This window comes from Pelodiscus sinensis, chromosome 6 (genome assembly GCF_049634645.1).
Source record: "Pelodiscus sinensis isolate JC-2024 chromosome 6, ASM4963464v1, whole genome shotgun sequence".
In the NCBI taxonomy this organism is placed as follows: Eukaryota; Metazoa; Chordata; order Testudines; family Trionychidae; genus Pelodiscus; species Pelodiscus sinensis.
The window spans coordinates 1,798,396-1,815,981 of NC_134716.1; the positions used below are offsets into that span (position 1 = coordinate 1,798,396).

Consider the following 17,586-nt stretch of genomic DNA (forward strand, 5'->3'; position numbering starts at 1 on the left):
ACCACCCCTAGACATGGGCTGCTGCCACCCTGTGTCACTGCCTCTTTATCAGAGGCAGCAACCCAGGGTGACAACACAGATCCACAAGGGGAGCTGGGTTTTAAACTGGCTCCCCTCACAGACCGGATCCCCCTGGCACTCCGTGCTGCTGTCTCTGATACAGTGGCAGCAGCACAGAATGGCAGGAGTCGTCTTGGGAGTGAGGCCGGAGCGCACTGGCTTCAAGCCCCGCCCCCAGAGACTATAGAATAGTTGACTAACCGATAAGAATTCATGAGGTTACTTGACTATTCAGTTAACCGATATTTAACATCCCTAGTTCAATCAGGACTTACAAGGACCGTATTTCTCTTGGTACCAATTCTTGTGTACCATCCCCAATACTGAACACTTCTATAGCCCACACTTCTGTACTGATTCTACACAGTTAACTTTGCCTTGATTTATGATTCTAGGAGTTATGAAAATGGGTGACTTCACATTGTGGGTAGGGGGTGAACTAACATTGTGTTAAGGACCTTAATTCCTGAGTAAAGTGCTTTCCTGACTTTTAACAATGCATAAATAAGCCTTTTTACGTGTAATATTATCAAGTTTCTATGTAGAAGCACATCAGTCCATTTTGCAACATTTTTAACATACCAACACTCAGAGCCCCATTTCAGAGCAGCATAATTTTTTAAAAGCAGAATATTCTTTTCCTCTCCAGCTCCTGTGTATGTTAGGCAGAGATGTTCTTACTCATATGCAGAATATGCAACTGAAAATTTGGGGACAGCACTGAGTCTTAAAGTTCACCCATCTGCCTTTTCTGATCCCTGTTCTGTGGCTCTGTTTTCTCCTGAGAGGATCTAGTTACTGGTACCCAGGAGAAACATGACATGGACAGAGAGCTCTTCCAGCCCCACAGCGGGGTTGGGACTTGGGACTGCTGGCTCCTTAAGTTTAACCGGTTAACAAATTAACTGGGATTTTACATCCCTAATTCAAGTGGTAATGAAGCCATTTAACAGGCATTTGTCAACCTCAGGTACATGCTGTCAGTTTCTGAATTTACATTGTTAGTCTGCAGCATCTTAATTTGCTTCAAAAATATTTCATTAGTTTAGTGTGGTGAAGATTATAAAATCACAGTCTAAAAAAATAATCAACTTCCCCCTCCCCCTTCACTCTGGGCTGCTGTTGGACATATGGGCACCAGTTTAATAGCCTTGTGTAGGGCACTGTAAATCCTAAGGATGACTTCAGGGCCTGTTTGAGCAGTGATTATTTGTAACAGTTCTCACACTAAAGACACTCTACATTGGAAATGACATTCAGAGCCATTTCAAGACCCTTTACACTGCCAGCGCAATCTATTTCAGAAGCTCCTAATACATTCAAATTGAGGGGCCAGGGATAAATAGCAGTTATAATACAATTTGTCTGAATCCCATTCGCTCCCCGTTGACTATCTTCTTCAGCTTTCTGGCATCCTGCAGTGCAAGATGCCTAGTATAGTAAACTTCTGATAATCCGGCACCTTTAGGACCCAGGGGTGCCAGATTATCGGATATGCCGGAATTATCGGATATGCCGAACTATCGGAAGGAGGGGCTATGAGGGGTCTGGGGTGGGGGGGGGGGTGGATGTCACCCCAGACTCTTAATAGCTCCCCCTTCTGATAGCCTGGCTCTGCCCTAGGCATCCCCGATGCAGCCGCTGCTGGTCAGTTTCAGCAGCGGCTGAATCGGGGACGCCTGTGGCAGAGATGCTGGGATGCTGCTGGGTTGGTCCCGCAGCCCCAGGGGGCAGCTCTACGGGACCAACCCGGCAGCACCCCAGCTGCTCTGCTCTGCCCCTGGCATCCCCGATTTAGCTGCTGGTCTGTTTCAGCAGCGGCTGAATCGGGGAAGCTGGGTGCAGAGCAGCTCCAATTGTCTGGCTACCCAGAGCACTTCTGGGTTCCCAATGGTACCGGACCATCAGGAGTGCCAGAGCATTGGATGCCGAACCAGTGGAGTTTTCATAGGTGTTTCTTTGCTGCAGCACATCAATTCTGTGCAGGGAATGGAAGCTGTTAAAATTCAGGTAATCTGTTACTTGGTCAGAGTGCTGGAGCAGCCCGGAGGAGAACTCTCCTGTCTGTATAGATTGGCATAGTTTTAAAAGCTGTGGATCTGTAATGCTCAGTACCCTTCTGTGAAGCCACATCTAGCTCACAGTTGTGAGTGACTGACAATGAAACTGAAATTCTGCAGAAGAGGCAGTGTCACATGACTCCAAAATTGCTAGGGAGCAACAAATGAAATCAGGAAGAGTATCAATTCAGAGCAACCCCAAGAACTGAATGATGGTGCACACACCTATCTGCCTTCCCAATGAAGCGACCGCTACAATTAAAGCTTCAGAGGGATTAATTTTAAGAGTGTTTAACAAACTGACATGGGAAGCACAGAGAAGAAAATCTTTGAGTAATGCTTGAAGTGGTATAATCTGATTGGAGAAGAAGCGCTCTCGTCCTAGTGTACACATCTGGTAGAAGATAATTACATAGGTTTGGAAACATCTTCATTTAAACAGATTGCTGCCTTATCCGTGACACATAGTTGTTGTTATTTTATAATTTCAAATCATAAGAAATTTGCTAATAAAAGTCATAAGACACATATAGAAATACAGTTTAAGCTATTCATGCAAGGGGATAATATGTCAGTTTTACTATGTATATTGTTCAGTGAAATCACTATTAAGAGAATGTTACATTCACAGTGAAAAATGAATGTGAGGAAATAGTTGCTTGCCCAACTTCAGCCCTGGCCTCTTGTGCTACATTACAATAGTTTTTAACCACATGATAGTGTGCTATTTCCACAAGATCTCACTTGGTCAGTGCATAGATCTGTGACAAATCAAATTTGATTTTTCATTGGACGGTTAACATTCATTTTCTGTCTCAAATGTTAGCGTTCTAGAGTCACCTGTAAATATTAATTCTTCACCAAAAGTTTTTTTATTAATGTTAAGTTGGCTTTTCATTGCCTTCATCTAAGAAATGGCTGAACTATGTTTGCATAACTTTTTTTTTTTAATCAGCTTTGGGCAGAGACAAGAGCTGGAAAATTTTTAGTCTAAAATAAAAGCTTGACAGCTTCAAGGCATTTGACTTGGTACCAGGTGACATTTTGATTAAAAAAGAATTACGTACAATTAACATACTACACATTAACTGGATTAAATGCTGATTAATTGAAAATCTTGGAATGCATTGCAAACAGGGACTCACCATAGAGAGTGCGTGGTGTTGCTAGTGAGATTCTGCAGGGGTCGGTTCATTGCCTTAAGCTGTTTAATACTTTTGTCATTGACCTAGAAGAAAACATCAAGTCCATTGATGAACGTTCGTGGGTGACAGGAAATGTAAGTGGTAAACAATGAAGAGGACAGGTCACTGATAGGAAGCAATCTGGTTTGCTTGGTAAGCTGTGTGAGAGCAAACAGTATGACTTTTCATATGGCCAAATCAAAGGTATATATCTAGAAACAGAACACCATATCTCTGTGGCGGTTGCACCAGTACTAAGTACAGGGATAATATATAGCCTCCTTACTCTTACTTGAGACGGTTTGCACATCCAGGATATCACATAAACCTCTTTTGACCATAGCATTGCACTTTAACTCATTTTCAACAGATTATCCCAGTGACTTGAATTTGGCTTCCACTAACATTATGAAGGGTTTTTCTGAGTCCATAGAATCTTTCTCTCTCTCTCTCCCTTTTTCCCTTGTCTTAGGGCCGTCTGGCTCAGCTGGGAGTCTTAGAGCTGGATTCTAGTCATTAGAACTCCTAACCTATACAATCTTCATGTCTGTCTCAAGGCCTGTATTTTTTCCAAAGCCTCATAACCATACTGAGGGAAGTCAAGTTGCTTCTCGTGGATATCAAAATTGCTGTCCCTCCTTGGGCAGGACTAACCCTGGTAGGAAGCCTAGCAATCTGTGGCCTCTGGAAAGCTACAAATCAGGCCACCTCAACAGAAGGATTATCTTGGATGCATAAGACTGCATGTGCTCTTGTTAGAAGCAGACCTTCATCTTGTACCAGACTTCCCAGGGCTCGTGCACTAGGGAGTATGGTAGCTTCAGTGGCAAATATCCACAATATGCCCTTAGCAGAACCTTTTTGTGGGATTCCTCTCTGAAATGCAGTCCACACCTTCACAAATGGGGAGTTTCTCTCTTGTGTCAAGAGCAGATGCTTGGGATTGTTGTTCAGTTAGTAGTGCTCCTTAGCCCACCTCCTGCTTGCAAAATTCAGGGTAAAAAAAGAGAACCTGGGTACTTCACCCCTCCTCCCTGTTTTAAGATTAACTATAGGGCTGGTTAAACTTTTTTCAAATTTTGAAATGTCAGTTAACAAACATTACATGAAATAGTGTAATCGATTAACCGATAAGCAAAAGTGTACGTTAATGCTATAGATGACGCATTTTCTTTCGCGCACACCCTCTCCGCCAGTAAATTTTTTAGCAGGCTGGCCAGCAGCCTGACTCAGTTCTGGCTCACACTAGGTCCAGGACCTATCCCTACTGTGACTCTGCATTTAAAGTGTATTAGGAGCCAGGTGGGCAGTCAGCCCAGCTCAGTTCTGGCTCATGTGAAGTCTGGGAGCTCAGCCCCGCCCCTCCCACAGGAGGAGGGGGTTGCTGCCACCCCATGATGTGCAGCAATGCGGGGCAACAGGCAGCTGGTCTGAGAGAAGAGCTAGTTTTTAAATTGATTTCCCTTGTGGACCAGCTCCTGCCTTGCACCCCATGATGCTGCCTCTGATAGAAAGGCAGCAGCACAGAATGGCAGGGGTCTCCTCGGGAGTGGGGATGGAGCACACTGGCTGCGAGCCTCGTCCCTGGGGACTTTAGAATAGTCGACTAACGGATAAAAATTCATGTAGTTAATTGACTATTCAATTAACCCATATTTAACATCCCTGATACAGAGCTCTAGGGTGTGTTACTGCCACAGTGCCACAATGACACTCTCCTCTCCTGCACTTCGCAAGTTTGGGTTCTGAAGGTCGAGAAGAGCTGAGCAGGGCATGGGGTTAGAACATTTATACCTAGGACTTGAGAGATGAGTTGCTATTTAATTGTAACTATGTTGATCCCTGGATGTTCAAGTGGAGTAACACCTTCTATGGGACCAGCTTCTGTTGGTAACATAGACAAGCTTTCAAGCTTTTCTTGGGATAAGCTGATGAGAAGCTCTCCGTAAGCTCAAAAGTTTCTCTTCCACCAACAGAAGTTGGTCTAATAAGGTATTACCACACATTTTGTCTGTCCAAATTACTGCTTAAAATGGTCGTGTAGCGATGTAGTTAGTCATGTGGTTCTGAGGAGGTAATGCGTATGAAGAATAGAAGCTACTGGGGTAAGTAACACCTGCCCCTTCTTGTATTTCAGGCAGAAGTCCTGCCTGATCCTGAGAGATGTAAAGCATTTTCAACTCCCCTTACCTTAATGGAAGTGAAGGGTACTCAGCACCTTGCAGGTTTGCCCTGTGGTATCAAAGCCCTGAAATAAATCTCAGTTCTTGAGTGGGTTAAATAAAATATCATTAATTGCATTCCAAGGCAACAACAAAATTCATGTAAATCAAAGGAATATTCAGGTTAGATGCTGAATTGTAAAATAGTAAATGGTGGTCTCTTCTTTTTCTTTTACAGATGCTTCAGGCATGCTCAGTCCAACACTTACCAGTACCATATGCAGCATTCCCACCTCTTATTTCTAGCGATCCATTTCTTTTGCATCCTCCTCACCTCTCTCCACACCATCCTCCACACCTGCCACCACCAGGCCAGTTTGTTCCCTTCCAAACACAACAGTCACGGTCGGTATGTATCATTTTTTACTATTTACCTTTCCTAGAATATTTGCTATAATCGGTCATCTGCCTTTATGGTAGAAAAAAGTGGGTTCACCTGCCACTCATTAGCTGTTACAGGTTTTTGCTGCTATGATAGAACTTCCAAGCAAAAGTCCAAGGCCTGTAAGAATCTGAGAGAGGAAAAAATTACATTTACCTTTGTCTAAGGGTACGTCTAGACTACATGCCTCTGTCGCCAGAGGCATGTAGATTAGGCTACCCGACATATAAAATGAAGCGGCGATTTAAATAATCGCCGCTTCATTTAAATTTACATGGCTGCCGCGCTGAGCCGACAAACAGCTGATTAGCTGTTTGTCGGCTCAGCGCGATAGTCTGGACACGCGGGTGTCGACATCAAAGGTATTTGTCGACCACCCAGGTAAACCTCATCCCAGGAGGTTTACCTGGGTGGTTGACAAATAACTTTGATGTCAACACCCGCGCGTCCAGACTATCGCGCTGAGCCGACAAACAGCTGATCAGCTGTTTGTCGGCTCAGCGCGGCAGCCATGTAAATTTAAATGAAGCGGCGATTATTTAAATCGCCGCTTCATTTTACTATGTCGGGTAGCCTAATCTACATGCCTCTGGCGACAGAGGCATGTAGTCTAGACGTACCCTTATTGGCATTTTCCAGACCACATGCTCTGTTCCTCCTCTGCTTCTGTCAGTAGAGCCTACATTAATTTTTTGGAGAAGATTATGAAGCTCTTCCACTCAGGGAAAGCTTAGTTGAGAGGGTATCAGCTTTGTGATGGGGGTCCATACAGAAATAGATTTTACATATTTCTCCTAACAAAAAGTGAGATGTCACGATCCCCATTTATTAACTCTTTGAAACTGTGGACAGGTATCTGTATCCTCCTAGATAAGTGGTTCTCAACCGTTTTGGCCTATGTGGCTCACCCTGCTGAATGTAGGCCTTTCTGCAGACTACCAGTCAACCACCTATGATGACAAAATGGGTGCCGGAGCGTGGTGGACAGGGGTTGGAGTCTGGCTGGAAAGTAGGGTGCAGGAGCCAATATACAAAAGAGCAGTTTCAGTTGAAGTACTCGGTCCTGTGCACGGCCCTTATGGTTGAACCTAAAGTAGTCAGATGTGGTGTTGATGCTAACAGCAGATGACTCTATGTTGGGTGTCAACACAGACTATGCCTGGCCCTCAGAGTTAAAATGATGAATGCCATAGAAATGCCAACTGTTTAAAGTTTTGTTCAGCAGAAAAGGAGGCAGAATTTCCCCTTCCCTTTGTTTCCACCCAGTAGTTATTCAGGTGTGTTTTGTGAAATGGGTGGAGCTATCTACATGCAATCAGATGTAAAGGGACAGTTGGTGAGACAGCAGGGGGTTTAGAATTTTTTAGACCAAATTTCTTAACAATGAAGTAAGATATAATCAAGCGGTGCTTTAGATTAGTGGAGCCCTGTGCAGATACAAAATGGATATCCACATCTGTATCTGCAAAAATGATATGTGGATATCAAGTGGATATCCACAGAATTGCGGGACTCTATAGCTTAGCATATCTAGCCACAACTGCTGTTGTATGCTATTCATGAATTTCTACTAACATTGTCATTTGGGCTGGAACTTGTGAAGCTGCTTCTCTGCCCAGAAATAATTTAAAACAGAACTAAAAATCTGTTGAATTGATTACCAGAGTGTTTGTGGGAATGGGCAGGGTGCCTCCTACTTGGCTGTTTCACTTGTAGTCCTTTACTTTGCTGTTCTGCCAGAGAGACACCCACCTGAGCAGATTTCCCTTCTACAGGCAAATAATTGACTGATTTCGGAGGTTAAGTGTAGCGAAGTATCATTGCAGGGCCGATACAAGTGTCTTTCTAATGAAATGGTGTCACAGACAAAGCTCATCATTGTGAGGCCTGCTGACCATGTGGCAGAGCTTGTGTACATTCATTGGGCGTAATAACCTGAGCCCTTCAAGAGAGGGGAATAGAAGCCTCCTATTTAGCAGCTAGAAGTGATGGCTTCGTCACTAGGTAAAGAGGGTATTTTACATGCCTTGTGTAAATGCGATGCAAGGCTGCCATTGCTATGAAAGCAACCAAGAGGACACAGAAGCTCAGTACAGTGTGTCCATAGCCTGTGATTTAGTGTTCAAGGGGAACGGGGTTTGGTGGAGGAGGCACAGGAGGAGGAGAACGGTTCTTATTTCACATGCAAACCATTAGCTTTCCCAAAGAGACATTTTTAACTTGCTCAGGCACAGAGCAGAAGCAGTGGGACCTGGAAATATGTAAGTAACAAATCTTGTAAGGAAAGAGTAGAGAACTAGAATCTTTTTTGAGATAATCTGTGGATTAGACACTTCTTGCTACTAAAGGAGTTGGCAGTTAAGATACTGCTCACCATATGTAGCTACTGATTTAAAATCTGTTTGTTTTAGATACTTACCTAGCTCCCATAGCGCTTCCCACTCTTCAGAGTATTTATTGTCACAAGATCCCTATGTGGTAGGGAAGTGCAGTTATTCCCATTTTATAGACTGGGAGCCCAGGCAAATGAAGACAAAGTGACTTGCTCCCAGATCACACAGACTTTATTAGAGCAGAGAATTGAATATGGGTCTCCTGAGTCCCAGGCTAGGATCCTGACCAGCTATCCTGTCTAAGCCCTCTTACTGCTATGGAATATTTTATTCGGGAACTTGCACTGACTGAGATCTTTGTCTTTCTGTACACCCTTGTGATTTTAAACTTGCTAGTCAATTTTGTTTAGGGATGTTAAGTTTTGATTAATCAGCTAATCAATTACTCAATGGAATTTCCATCAGCTACTTGATTACTCGATAAGTGGGGTGCTCGCTATGCCATTACGTCTTTGCCTTTGAACAAGAGCCGCGGGTGACTCTTGCACATTTCAAAGGAAGAGGCGCAGCAGGGAACCTGTGAAAGTGGGGACCAAAGCAGTCCCTGCATGTTCAGGGTCCTAACTGCTGCGCCTATCCCTTTGAAATGTACAAGAGTTGCTTACATCCCTATTTTGGTTATCTCTGGTTGCTGACTTCAGGTGGTTACTTCCACTGTAGACCTGCGGTTCTCAAGCTATTTACCATTGTGGGTTGCATATGTAGTACTCTGTTAGGTGGGCTGCATTCACACTACATACTGCTTGTATGACCTGGAGGCTGTCACATAGGCCACAGCAGTGTGCTGATTGAGCCATGTTGACTATAGCCAGAAGGAGAGAAGAACTCAGCCTCTTGCTAAAAATCTTTCATTTGATGTTTCATAGAATCCTAGGGCTGGAAGAGACCTCAGGTCGTCATCAAGTCCAGCCCCCTGCCCAAGGCAGGACCAATCCCAACTAAATCAACCCAGCCAGGACTTTGCCAAGCTGAGATATAAAACCGCTAGGGATGGAGATTCCACCACCTTCCCTAGGGAACGCATCCCAGTGCTTCCCACCCTCATAGGGAAATAGTTTTTCCTAATATCCAACCTAGACCTCTCCCACTGTAACTTGAGACCATTGCTCCTTCTTTTGCCATCCGTCACTACTGAGAACAGCCTCTCTCCATCCTCTTTGGAACCTCCCTTTAGGAAGTTGAAGGCTGCTATTAAATCTCCCCTCACTCTTCTGAAGACTAAACAAACCCAAATCCCTCAGTCTCTCCTAATAGGTCATTTCACTCGAGTGCACAAGGAGAGTAGGCTGCTGCTCATATTCTTAGTGAATTACAGTAATTGCAAGTTTGCAAATGGCCTGGCCTGAGTGTGACTGCCTGGGAAATGTTATAGATACTAGATCAGGGTATGCATACCGCTGGGGTTACGTAGGACATCTTGGGGGAGGAGGTACACGGGAGAAATTGTGTAATGGTAAGTTGCACTTTTTAATTTTTGTATTTGCATTTTTGGATTGGGCTAGTCAGACAAAGCTGTAAAACCCCTTAGGAATTTATTATATAAAATATGGTAGTTAATTTACTTCAGGATGTGTCTGTGAGAACACAGATACAAAGACGCTGACCTACAGAGTCTTCACCTCCAATCGCCATACAGTTACCCAGCAATGGTACTGATCTAACTGATCTCAGAACTTAGAAGGTTTTTTCAGTTGTATGTGTTACACGGTATCTGTGCAGATGGCTAAAGACAAGACAAGTAAGGTTAACATGAACACCCAAAGTATGAGTGAGAAGCGTAGGGGTACATGGTCGTTTGGTAGATCTGATAGGGTGTACATCGTAAGAAAAGTTTGGGAACTCTGTACTAGATCCTTATTTAACTGGGTGGGACAGAGAAATGATGGATTTTCCATTGGTGTTGGTGGCAGAAACCATGAATCCAATCTGTTATATTTATTCTATAAAAGGATAAAGACAATGTGGGGAGCACAAAGTTGTAAGTTTATCTCATCTGTGCGGAAGAATTAACTGTCCTAAATACAGCAAATACCATTTATTCTTAGCCACTTCAGAGGATAGAGAACGAAGTAGAACTGCTTGGAGAACATCTTCCTGTAGGAGGTTTTACCTACCCTCCCTCGGCCCATCCACCAACATTGACTCCCTCAGCCCCTCTCCAGTTCTTAACGCACGACCCCTTACACCAGGAGGTGTCCTTTGGAGTAGTAAGTATTGCTTTCAGCACTTCCCTCTTCCTCTGCTTCTCAGCTCATCAGTACCATGCATGGGTTACAGTGGACATCAAAACCATTGTATTTAAAAAAAAAAAAAATTACTAGGAAGAATTTTGTTAGAGGCTGTCATACTGTAATGAAATTTGTTTAACTTCCATGGCTAAACAAGTTGAAGGTGTTTTATTAGTAACATTTAATGACTTCTGATAAACATTACCTGTACATGCTAGTTGCTTGCAGTGATTTTCTGTTCTAGCAGAGTCTGCTACTTCTAGCATGGAAATTCTACATTTTGCAATGCTGCACTTGTTTTGTACTGAGATTTTTATCACACTTAGGCTATGTCTACACTCACGGCTTCTTGCGCAAGTAATATGCAAATGAGGCTAAGCATGGAATATCGCTGAGCCTCATTTGAACACCTAATGAGCCACCATTTTTTTCAGAAGAGGCTCTTGCGCAAGGAGCGTCTACACTGCCCCTTCTTGTGCAAGAAAAACCCTCTTGCGCAACGCCGTTCTTCCTGAAAAGTAATAGGTGTAACAGCGTTGTGCAAGAGGGTTTTTCTTGCGCAAGAAGGGGCAGTGTAGATGCTCCTTCTTGTGCAAGAGCCTCTTCTGAAAAAAAAAGGTGGCTCATTAGGTATGCAAATGAGGCTCAGCGATATTCCACACTTAGCCTCATTTGCATATTACTTGCGCAAGAAGCCAGGAGTGTAGATACAGCCTTAGAGTATGTCTGCGCTGCAGTTGGAAGTGTGCTTCCCTGCTCAGGTAGATATACTTATTTTAAGCATGCGTCTAACTGGGGTAGCTCGAGCAATTTGCTTGAGCTTGTTGCCTGAGTGCACCAGGTAGATCTGTACTCAGATGGGCTAAGCCAAGCTGTTGCCTATGCTCCCTCGTTACACTGCTGTTGCAGCATGTTAGCTCAAGTACATCTAGCTTGTGTCCAGCTGCCTGAGCTGGGAAATGCACTCCCAGCTGCAGTGAAAGCGTACCTTCATCAATCCAGTTGGATATAGGCATGTTCCCACAGCAAGTGGCACTGGCTTTAGAGCTTGGGATCCAGCAGGCTGCCCTGCTTTGAAGGTAGTACCCCTGCCAACAGCAGCACAGAAGTAAAAGTGGGAATACTACAAACACCCCACCCCCACATACAACATTAGCAAAAGACATACACCCCATTCCCTAACAACTGCCATTTGAGTAGGGGCCATCCATGATTGACACTACAAAATTTCAAATGTAAACATGTGAAACCCTGAAATTTACAATTTTTTAAAATTATATGACTTTGAAAATGACCAAAATTAACTGAGTTTGGTAGGGCCCCAACTATAAGGAGCCTTTATACGTAGGGCCCTATCAATTTCATGGTCCCCTTTGGTCAAATTCACAGTTATAGAATTTTTAAATTGCAGAATGCATTATTTCAGTTATTTAAATCTGAAATTTCATGGGGTATAATTGTAGGGGTGCTGTCCCAAAAAGAAGTGGGGAAGGGTTTTATATGATTATTGTGGGGGAGCAGATTGCAATACCGCTACCCTTATTTCTGCGCTTCTGTAGGTGGTGTTGCTGCCTTCAAAGCTGGGCAGCTAGAAAGCAGCAGTTGCTGGCCAGGAGCCCAGCTCTGAAGACAGATGCTGCAAGTAGCAACACAGAAGGGAAGGATGTCGTGGTATGGTATTGCCACCCTGACTTCCGTGCTACTGCTGATGAGGCACTGCCTTCATAGCTGGGCGCCTGGCCAACAACCACTGCTTTCCAGCCTTCTAACTCTGAAGTAAGGGTGGCCATACTGTGATCCCACCTAAAATAATGTTGTGACTCCTGCAACTCCTTTTTGAGTGAGGATGTTCAGTATGGGAAACACTGGTCTCCCCCATGAAGTCTGTTAGTAGAGGGTAAAATACAGACAAGATGGAATTGACCAGATTTCACTGTCTGTGATGTTTTTTGTAGTTATGAATGTGGTATGGCCCTATCATATTGATATAACTGTGTCTACACTAAGGCTTGTGCCAAGGTCACCATATCAATAGGTCATAAGATCATAACTCTTAACCAAAATAGTTACACTAGCACTAACCCTGGTTTTAGACCAGGCCTTAGATGGATTTGGTTTCCTTTGTGTGTTGTGTATATCAGGCATTTCACACAGAATGGTAGAAACTGCATAATTAGCAACTCTTGTTTAACAGAACTGCTTGAATGAACTTTTAAATGTAGTTTGGTAATGTACTTAACAATCATAGTCTGATATTCTAATAGTCTGAATTTCAGTTAAATTTATTAATAAACTATACAAGAAAATACTGATGCTTTTCTTCTCCCTCCCAGCCTTATCCACCCTTTATGCCTCGAAGACTCACAGGGCGCAGTAGATACCGATCCCAGCAGCCAATTCCACCACCCCCTTATCATCCCAGCCTGTTACCATATGTGCTGTAAGTTCTGTGCAGGGTTTGTAGCTTGTTAAATAATGCTTTTAATGTATTTTTATTTTAAAATGATCCCTTCAACATAGGCCTTGTCCTGTCCTCAGTGCAACACCATATAAAGCCTGTTATGTGTCAGACACTGCACATAGCAACACCTGTCATTAATTTGCTTCAGCATTTCTATAGTAATGGGCTTTGATCAGTTGCTTGTAACTTTCATCTCCAAATTGTCCACATTTGGGCTCTGCCCACAAGCAAAAACAGTTAAGCCAGTTTCAAGGCTGAACAGAAGTCAGACACTTGCTGTTACAATTTTTGAAGTATTTGCATCTTCTTGTGAACAGTGTTAGGACTACTTCAACAAGCAAACAAAATAAATGTGAAGTTGGCAATGACATAACCCAGTGACTCCTGTGCAAGGCTATTGAGAGTTGGGCCCCTGTAACAGTATTTAAAACACACTTACTTGCATGCAGGATTTTGTACTACTTTGGTTATGAAAGTACAAGTTACATTATTGCATGTCCTTACAATGGGATAAAAACTTAGTGTGTTATACTCAATTCAAGCCCAGCAATGCAGGGGTAAGTTGCTTCACTCTATTTAAAAGTTTTATTGAAAAATAATGGAACGGTGTATGTTGCTAATTTTCTTGTTGCCTGAACTGCTAACTTACTGCAGACCTTGAATTTGTCTTTCACCCAATCAGCCCCCTTTTGAATGAAGAAGCAGCATAATTTGGGGATTATGATGGTCCTATGAGACTGGGAAGGAGTCCTTTTGCTGAATTGGGTAGATGAAAAGTCAAATTCCATTTGCTTTGTTCTGTGGATGCTGCACCTATTTTTGAGCTGAACAGAAAATGCTTGTAAAGAGAAGATGAATATTCGTGTCCCTCCTTATCTGAAAGACTGCACTGAAAAAGAGCTCATTGAGTCTCAAGTCTTTTGTTGGACTCCCAAGCCTCCAGTTGTGGTGGTCATTATGTGCATTTGTGCACGGTGCGGTTCCAGACTCTGCCAATTTACATTTGAATAAATGACCCAATGAATTTGCAAAGCTTTAGATCTCACATTCTTGTGAGAACTTCCCGAGATGCTCTCCCAGCTTCCCCAACACTGGTACTTAGCAAAGTCGAGAGACTGCGAGCCTAATGAGACCAAACTTGCTACTGTACATTTTAAACTATAGAGATGAATTTTCTTAACTTGTGGAACATAAAGTGCTTATTTTAATTAAAAAAATTAACAGAAAAATGGGCACCCCAAGCTTGATCTCATTTCCCGGTTGCAGAAACCACTAATTTCTCCCTGGGCTAAGTTCCTATAATGTATACGTAGACCCCTGCAAATCTGCAGTTATCCACTTTGTATCTGTGGATAGCCACAGATACGGCTATTCGCAGATCATCTTTTTGTATGTGGATACCACTGCAGGACTGTACACATGTATACTAATGTACCATGGGATCTACCCTCAAAATGTGCAGTTGGTCCAACTTGCACACTTAATTACAAGTATTTGTGCATTAGAGAGCTGAGGCTTTTTGTATAGTGGAGCCACGTAAAGTTTAGGGTTACTTGTCTTTGGGCATTTTTTGGTTCTATTTTAAAAGCCAAGCAGATTGAAGCCAGAAGTTGTGTTCTGAATTTTAGTTATCAATGCAGTGATGCTAATTAGGAGGTAAGGTTTCTGTGGGAATATTGACTCCTAGGTATCTCAGACACAACCTTATATAGCAGTTGAAAGATTTTTGTATATCATGTCTGGGAGTTAACTTTGTTGTGAGTACCTTAACTGTTGAATTTGGAATTGTAATCTTCAATTGTAACATAATATCAATTTCTAAAGCGCATTAATTTTAATAAGTGAACAAGATTGCAGGTGGAGAACATAAGTGAATTGCTTTGGCCAGTTGTTTATAAATAGTGAACCCTACCCCTGACTGACCTTCCTGCAGATCAATGCTTCCAGTGCCACCTGCAGTTGGACCAGCTTTCAGCTTCGAGTTGGATGTGGAAGATGGAGAGGTGGAAAACTACGAGGTTGGTTTATGAAGTACACATCTGTTTGGGGAACAGTAGTTAACTTCCATGATGAATTTCTGTTGACTGCCATCTTTTCCTCAATCCTTGTGTCTTTCTATTTTCACAGAAATTACATTTATTTAGATAGCAATCTATAAACAATATTCTGCCTGTTGGATGCTAAAAAACTAAGACGTTGACTTTTCTTTTGTGAATATTTCTTTTCGGAACCCTTCCAGATTACTAATCACCCTAATTTTAATAGAAGTAAATATTGTGCAAATGCCATGTAAGAGCATTTCATGTGACTTGCTTATTGGTTAGCTTTACACACGAATGCTCTATTATAAGATGAATTCAGCCACATGTGAAACACTGCTTATAGAATTCCCTCAAGCACTTTGTTGCCTTAATTTTAAGGGTACTATAATAAGTTACAAGTATCAGGGAAGAAAAAACCCAAGAAAATTACAAGTTAAAAATCCTAGGCTTTGAGAAATAAGGAAATAAGGTACAAAAGTTGTGATCTGGAAGAGTATTTAAATATGCAAATACCATTTCAGTTGATAAATTATCTAATACAAATACTGATGTGACACAAATAAAGCAGTAAACAATCATAGGGTGGGCACTTAGATTTATTGGTTCAGGAAGTGCATTGGTAACTACCTAATGTACAACTTGAAGTAGTTTATTACTTTTCAAGTTCAGCTTTGTTCTTTTTAAAACCATTCTTCTTTATCAGCCCTGGCACTTGGGTTATATATCCCAGCTAGGCAAATGGGACAGTGATGATGTGTTAAATTTTTCCTTTCTCTTCCCTTCTTCGCTCTTGTCACCTCCCCATTGCCCTGAGTTTAGAAACCCACTTCTTCCTTTTTCTGTTTCTCTGGAACTCACTGCCTTTATTACTAACAGAGTGGCCAGACAGCTACTTAAAGTTTTCAGCTATTTCTTGAAACAACTGGGCTGCTACTTTAGCAGGGTGTTTTGTTTGCTGCTTTTTCCCCACCAACAGAACGTGAGAGTTGAAAGGGTAGCTATGCTGAGGGGAAGATGTGAGAGGGTAGCTTGTTTTCGTTCTCATTTGCCTCTCCTTTCCCGCTCGTCCCATAGCTTGCCTCTCCTTTCCCATGATCCTTCTCCTTGGTTCTGTCTCCTTGCAGTGGCACAGTGTTTTCTTCTAGTGTGATATGTGTGAGCGCCTGTGAATTGGTTGCCATGCCAGTTAAGAGATAAGATGATCTTGTAGTTACGACATTAGGCTGGCCCAGGAAAGATCAAGGCTCAGCTCTCACTTCTGCCACATACTCCTTTTGTGAATTTGAGCAACCTAATTTCTTTGTGCCTCAGTTACCCTTGACAGGGGGTATTGAGAGTAAATCATTTACAGGGGAGAGGTGTTTTGATACTGTGCTCTATAGCAAATCCTATACATGAATACAGATATTCCACTGAAAAAGTCTGCTCATGTGACTTGGTCATTCCTTGGAAGCTCAGCACATAATCTCCATACCTGAACTCTGCTAGGCAAGAAGGGGGAGCTAGAGGAGTTGGCCTGTAAGGAATGTTTTTTTTCAAGAGCCTGTAATTGTATGGGAAAGGGAGATGCAGATTCTCAATCCCTGTTGCTAGAACTTTGGATGAAACTATATGGTAGGTAGATACTTTTGGTCATAAAATGTTAAGACCAGTTGTAGGGGAGCTGGAACAGCTTTGAACAATGAGTTTAAAAGGCACAAACTCCTCATTCTGCAGGCATTGCTGAATTTGGCAGAACGGTTGGGAGAAGCCAAACCGCGAGGACTGACAAAAGCAGACATTGAACAACTTCCATCTTACAGGTTCAATCCAAACAACCACCAGTCAGAACAGACTTTGTAAGTGCATTGTTTTTGCCTCTCAGTTTAAAATGCTTCTAGGTAATTTTGATACTTCTAGGTTGGAATCTACAGTAGCCTGTATTGTGACACAAGTGCTCAAAATGCATATCAAATGGTATGTCTGTTAAAATTTTCCAGTCCATACAGTAATTAAAAAAGCTCACGTATTCCTGCTTGAAACTTTGGATGTTTTAAAGTTTAAAATGCTGATGAGGTAAACTTGGAACAGTTTTTAGAAGTTGTTCAGTTATTTAGTCAGTGTGCTATATTATACCCTACCTTTGGAAGCTCTTGTCAATTTTTGTGGTTTACACATTTTGCGATTGATCCATTTATCTATTCTATTTTGGAAGACTACACAAACAAAAGGAGAAAATGATTATACCTGGGAGGCACTTAAAATGAGCATACACAAAGTGCTGTCAGAAATGTAAATGAACTAAGAAAAAAAACCTTTTTTCTGTCTTCTAGTTACAGCAGTCTTAGGTATTACTTGTAACGAGAAGTAGGGAATACATTTTTTTCAGATGGAAGTGATTGTTTTTGTTTTTTGCTTAAGTTGGCAATGTTTCAACTGATGAATCTGTTTTAAGAAATATGAATATAAGAACGTAAATTAAGAGGGTTTTTTAAGTGTAAACTTTGGATCAGATTACATTTTTGAGAGAAAGTAGCAAGTCATAATTAGCCTTTATTTATATTTTATATATATG

General features: G+C 42.2%; 1 protein-coding gene and 1 long non-coding RNA gene across 8 annotated transcripts in view; one reads left to right on the forward strand and one right to left on the reverse strand.

Annotated features, from left to right (window-relative positions):
- Positions 1 to 17,586, forward strand: part of RNF38 (ring finger protein 38) — a 155,039-nt gene that overhangs the window by 122,468 nt on the left and 14,985 nt on the right. The window contains exons 6-10 of one of the 2 annotated variants that reach the window (XM_075931272.1): positions 5,705 to 5,875; positions 10,347 to 10,508; positions 12,863 to 12,969; positions 14,924 to 15,008; positions 16,749 to 16,870. In XM_075931272.1, coding sequence (XP_075787387.1) covers positions 5,705 to 5,875; positions 10,347 to 10,508; positions 12,863 to 12,969; positions 14,924 to 15,008; positions 16,749 to 16,870 — 647 coding nt within the window. The remainder of the gene's footprint in view (positions 1 to 5,704; positions 5,876 to 10,346; positions 10,509 to 12,862; positions 12,970 to 14,923; positions 15,009 to 16,748; positions 16,871 to 17,586) is intronic. The other variant, XM_075931273.1, reaches the window with a different exon arrangement.
- LOC102453365 (uncharacterized) overlaps positions 1 to 17,586 on the reverse strand; it is an 86,336-nt gene that overhangs the window by 30,294 nt on the left and 38,456 nt on the right. For all 6 annotated transcript variants that reach the window (XR_012904570.1, XR_012904569.1, XR_012904567.1 and 3 more), the window contains exons 5-6: positions 14,914 to 15,105; positions 3,266 to 3,348 (exon numbers count right to left, since the gene is read on the reverse strand). This is a non-coding gene — a long non-coding RNA (uncharacterized LOC102453365). The remainder of the gene's footprint in view (positions 1 to 3,265; positions 3,349 to 14,913; positions 15,106 to 17,586) is intronic.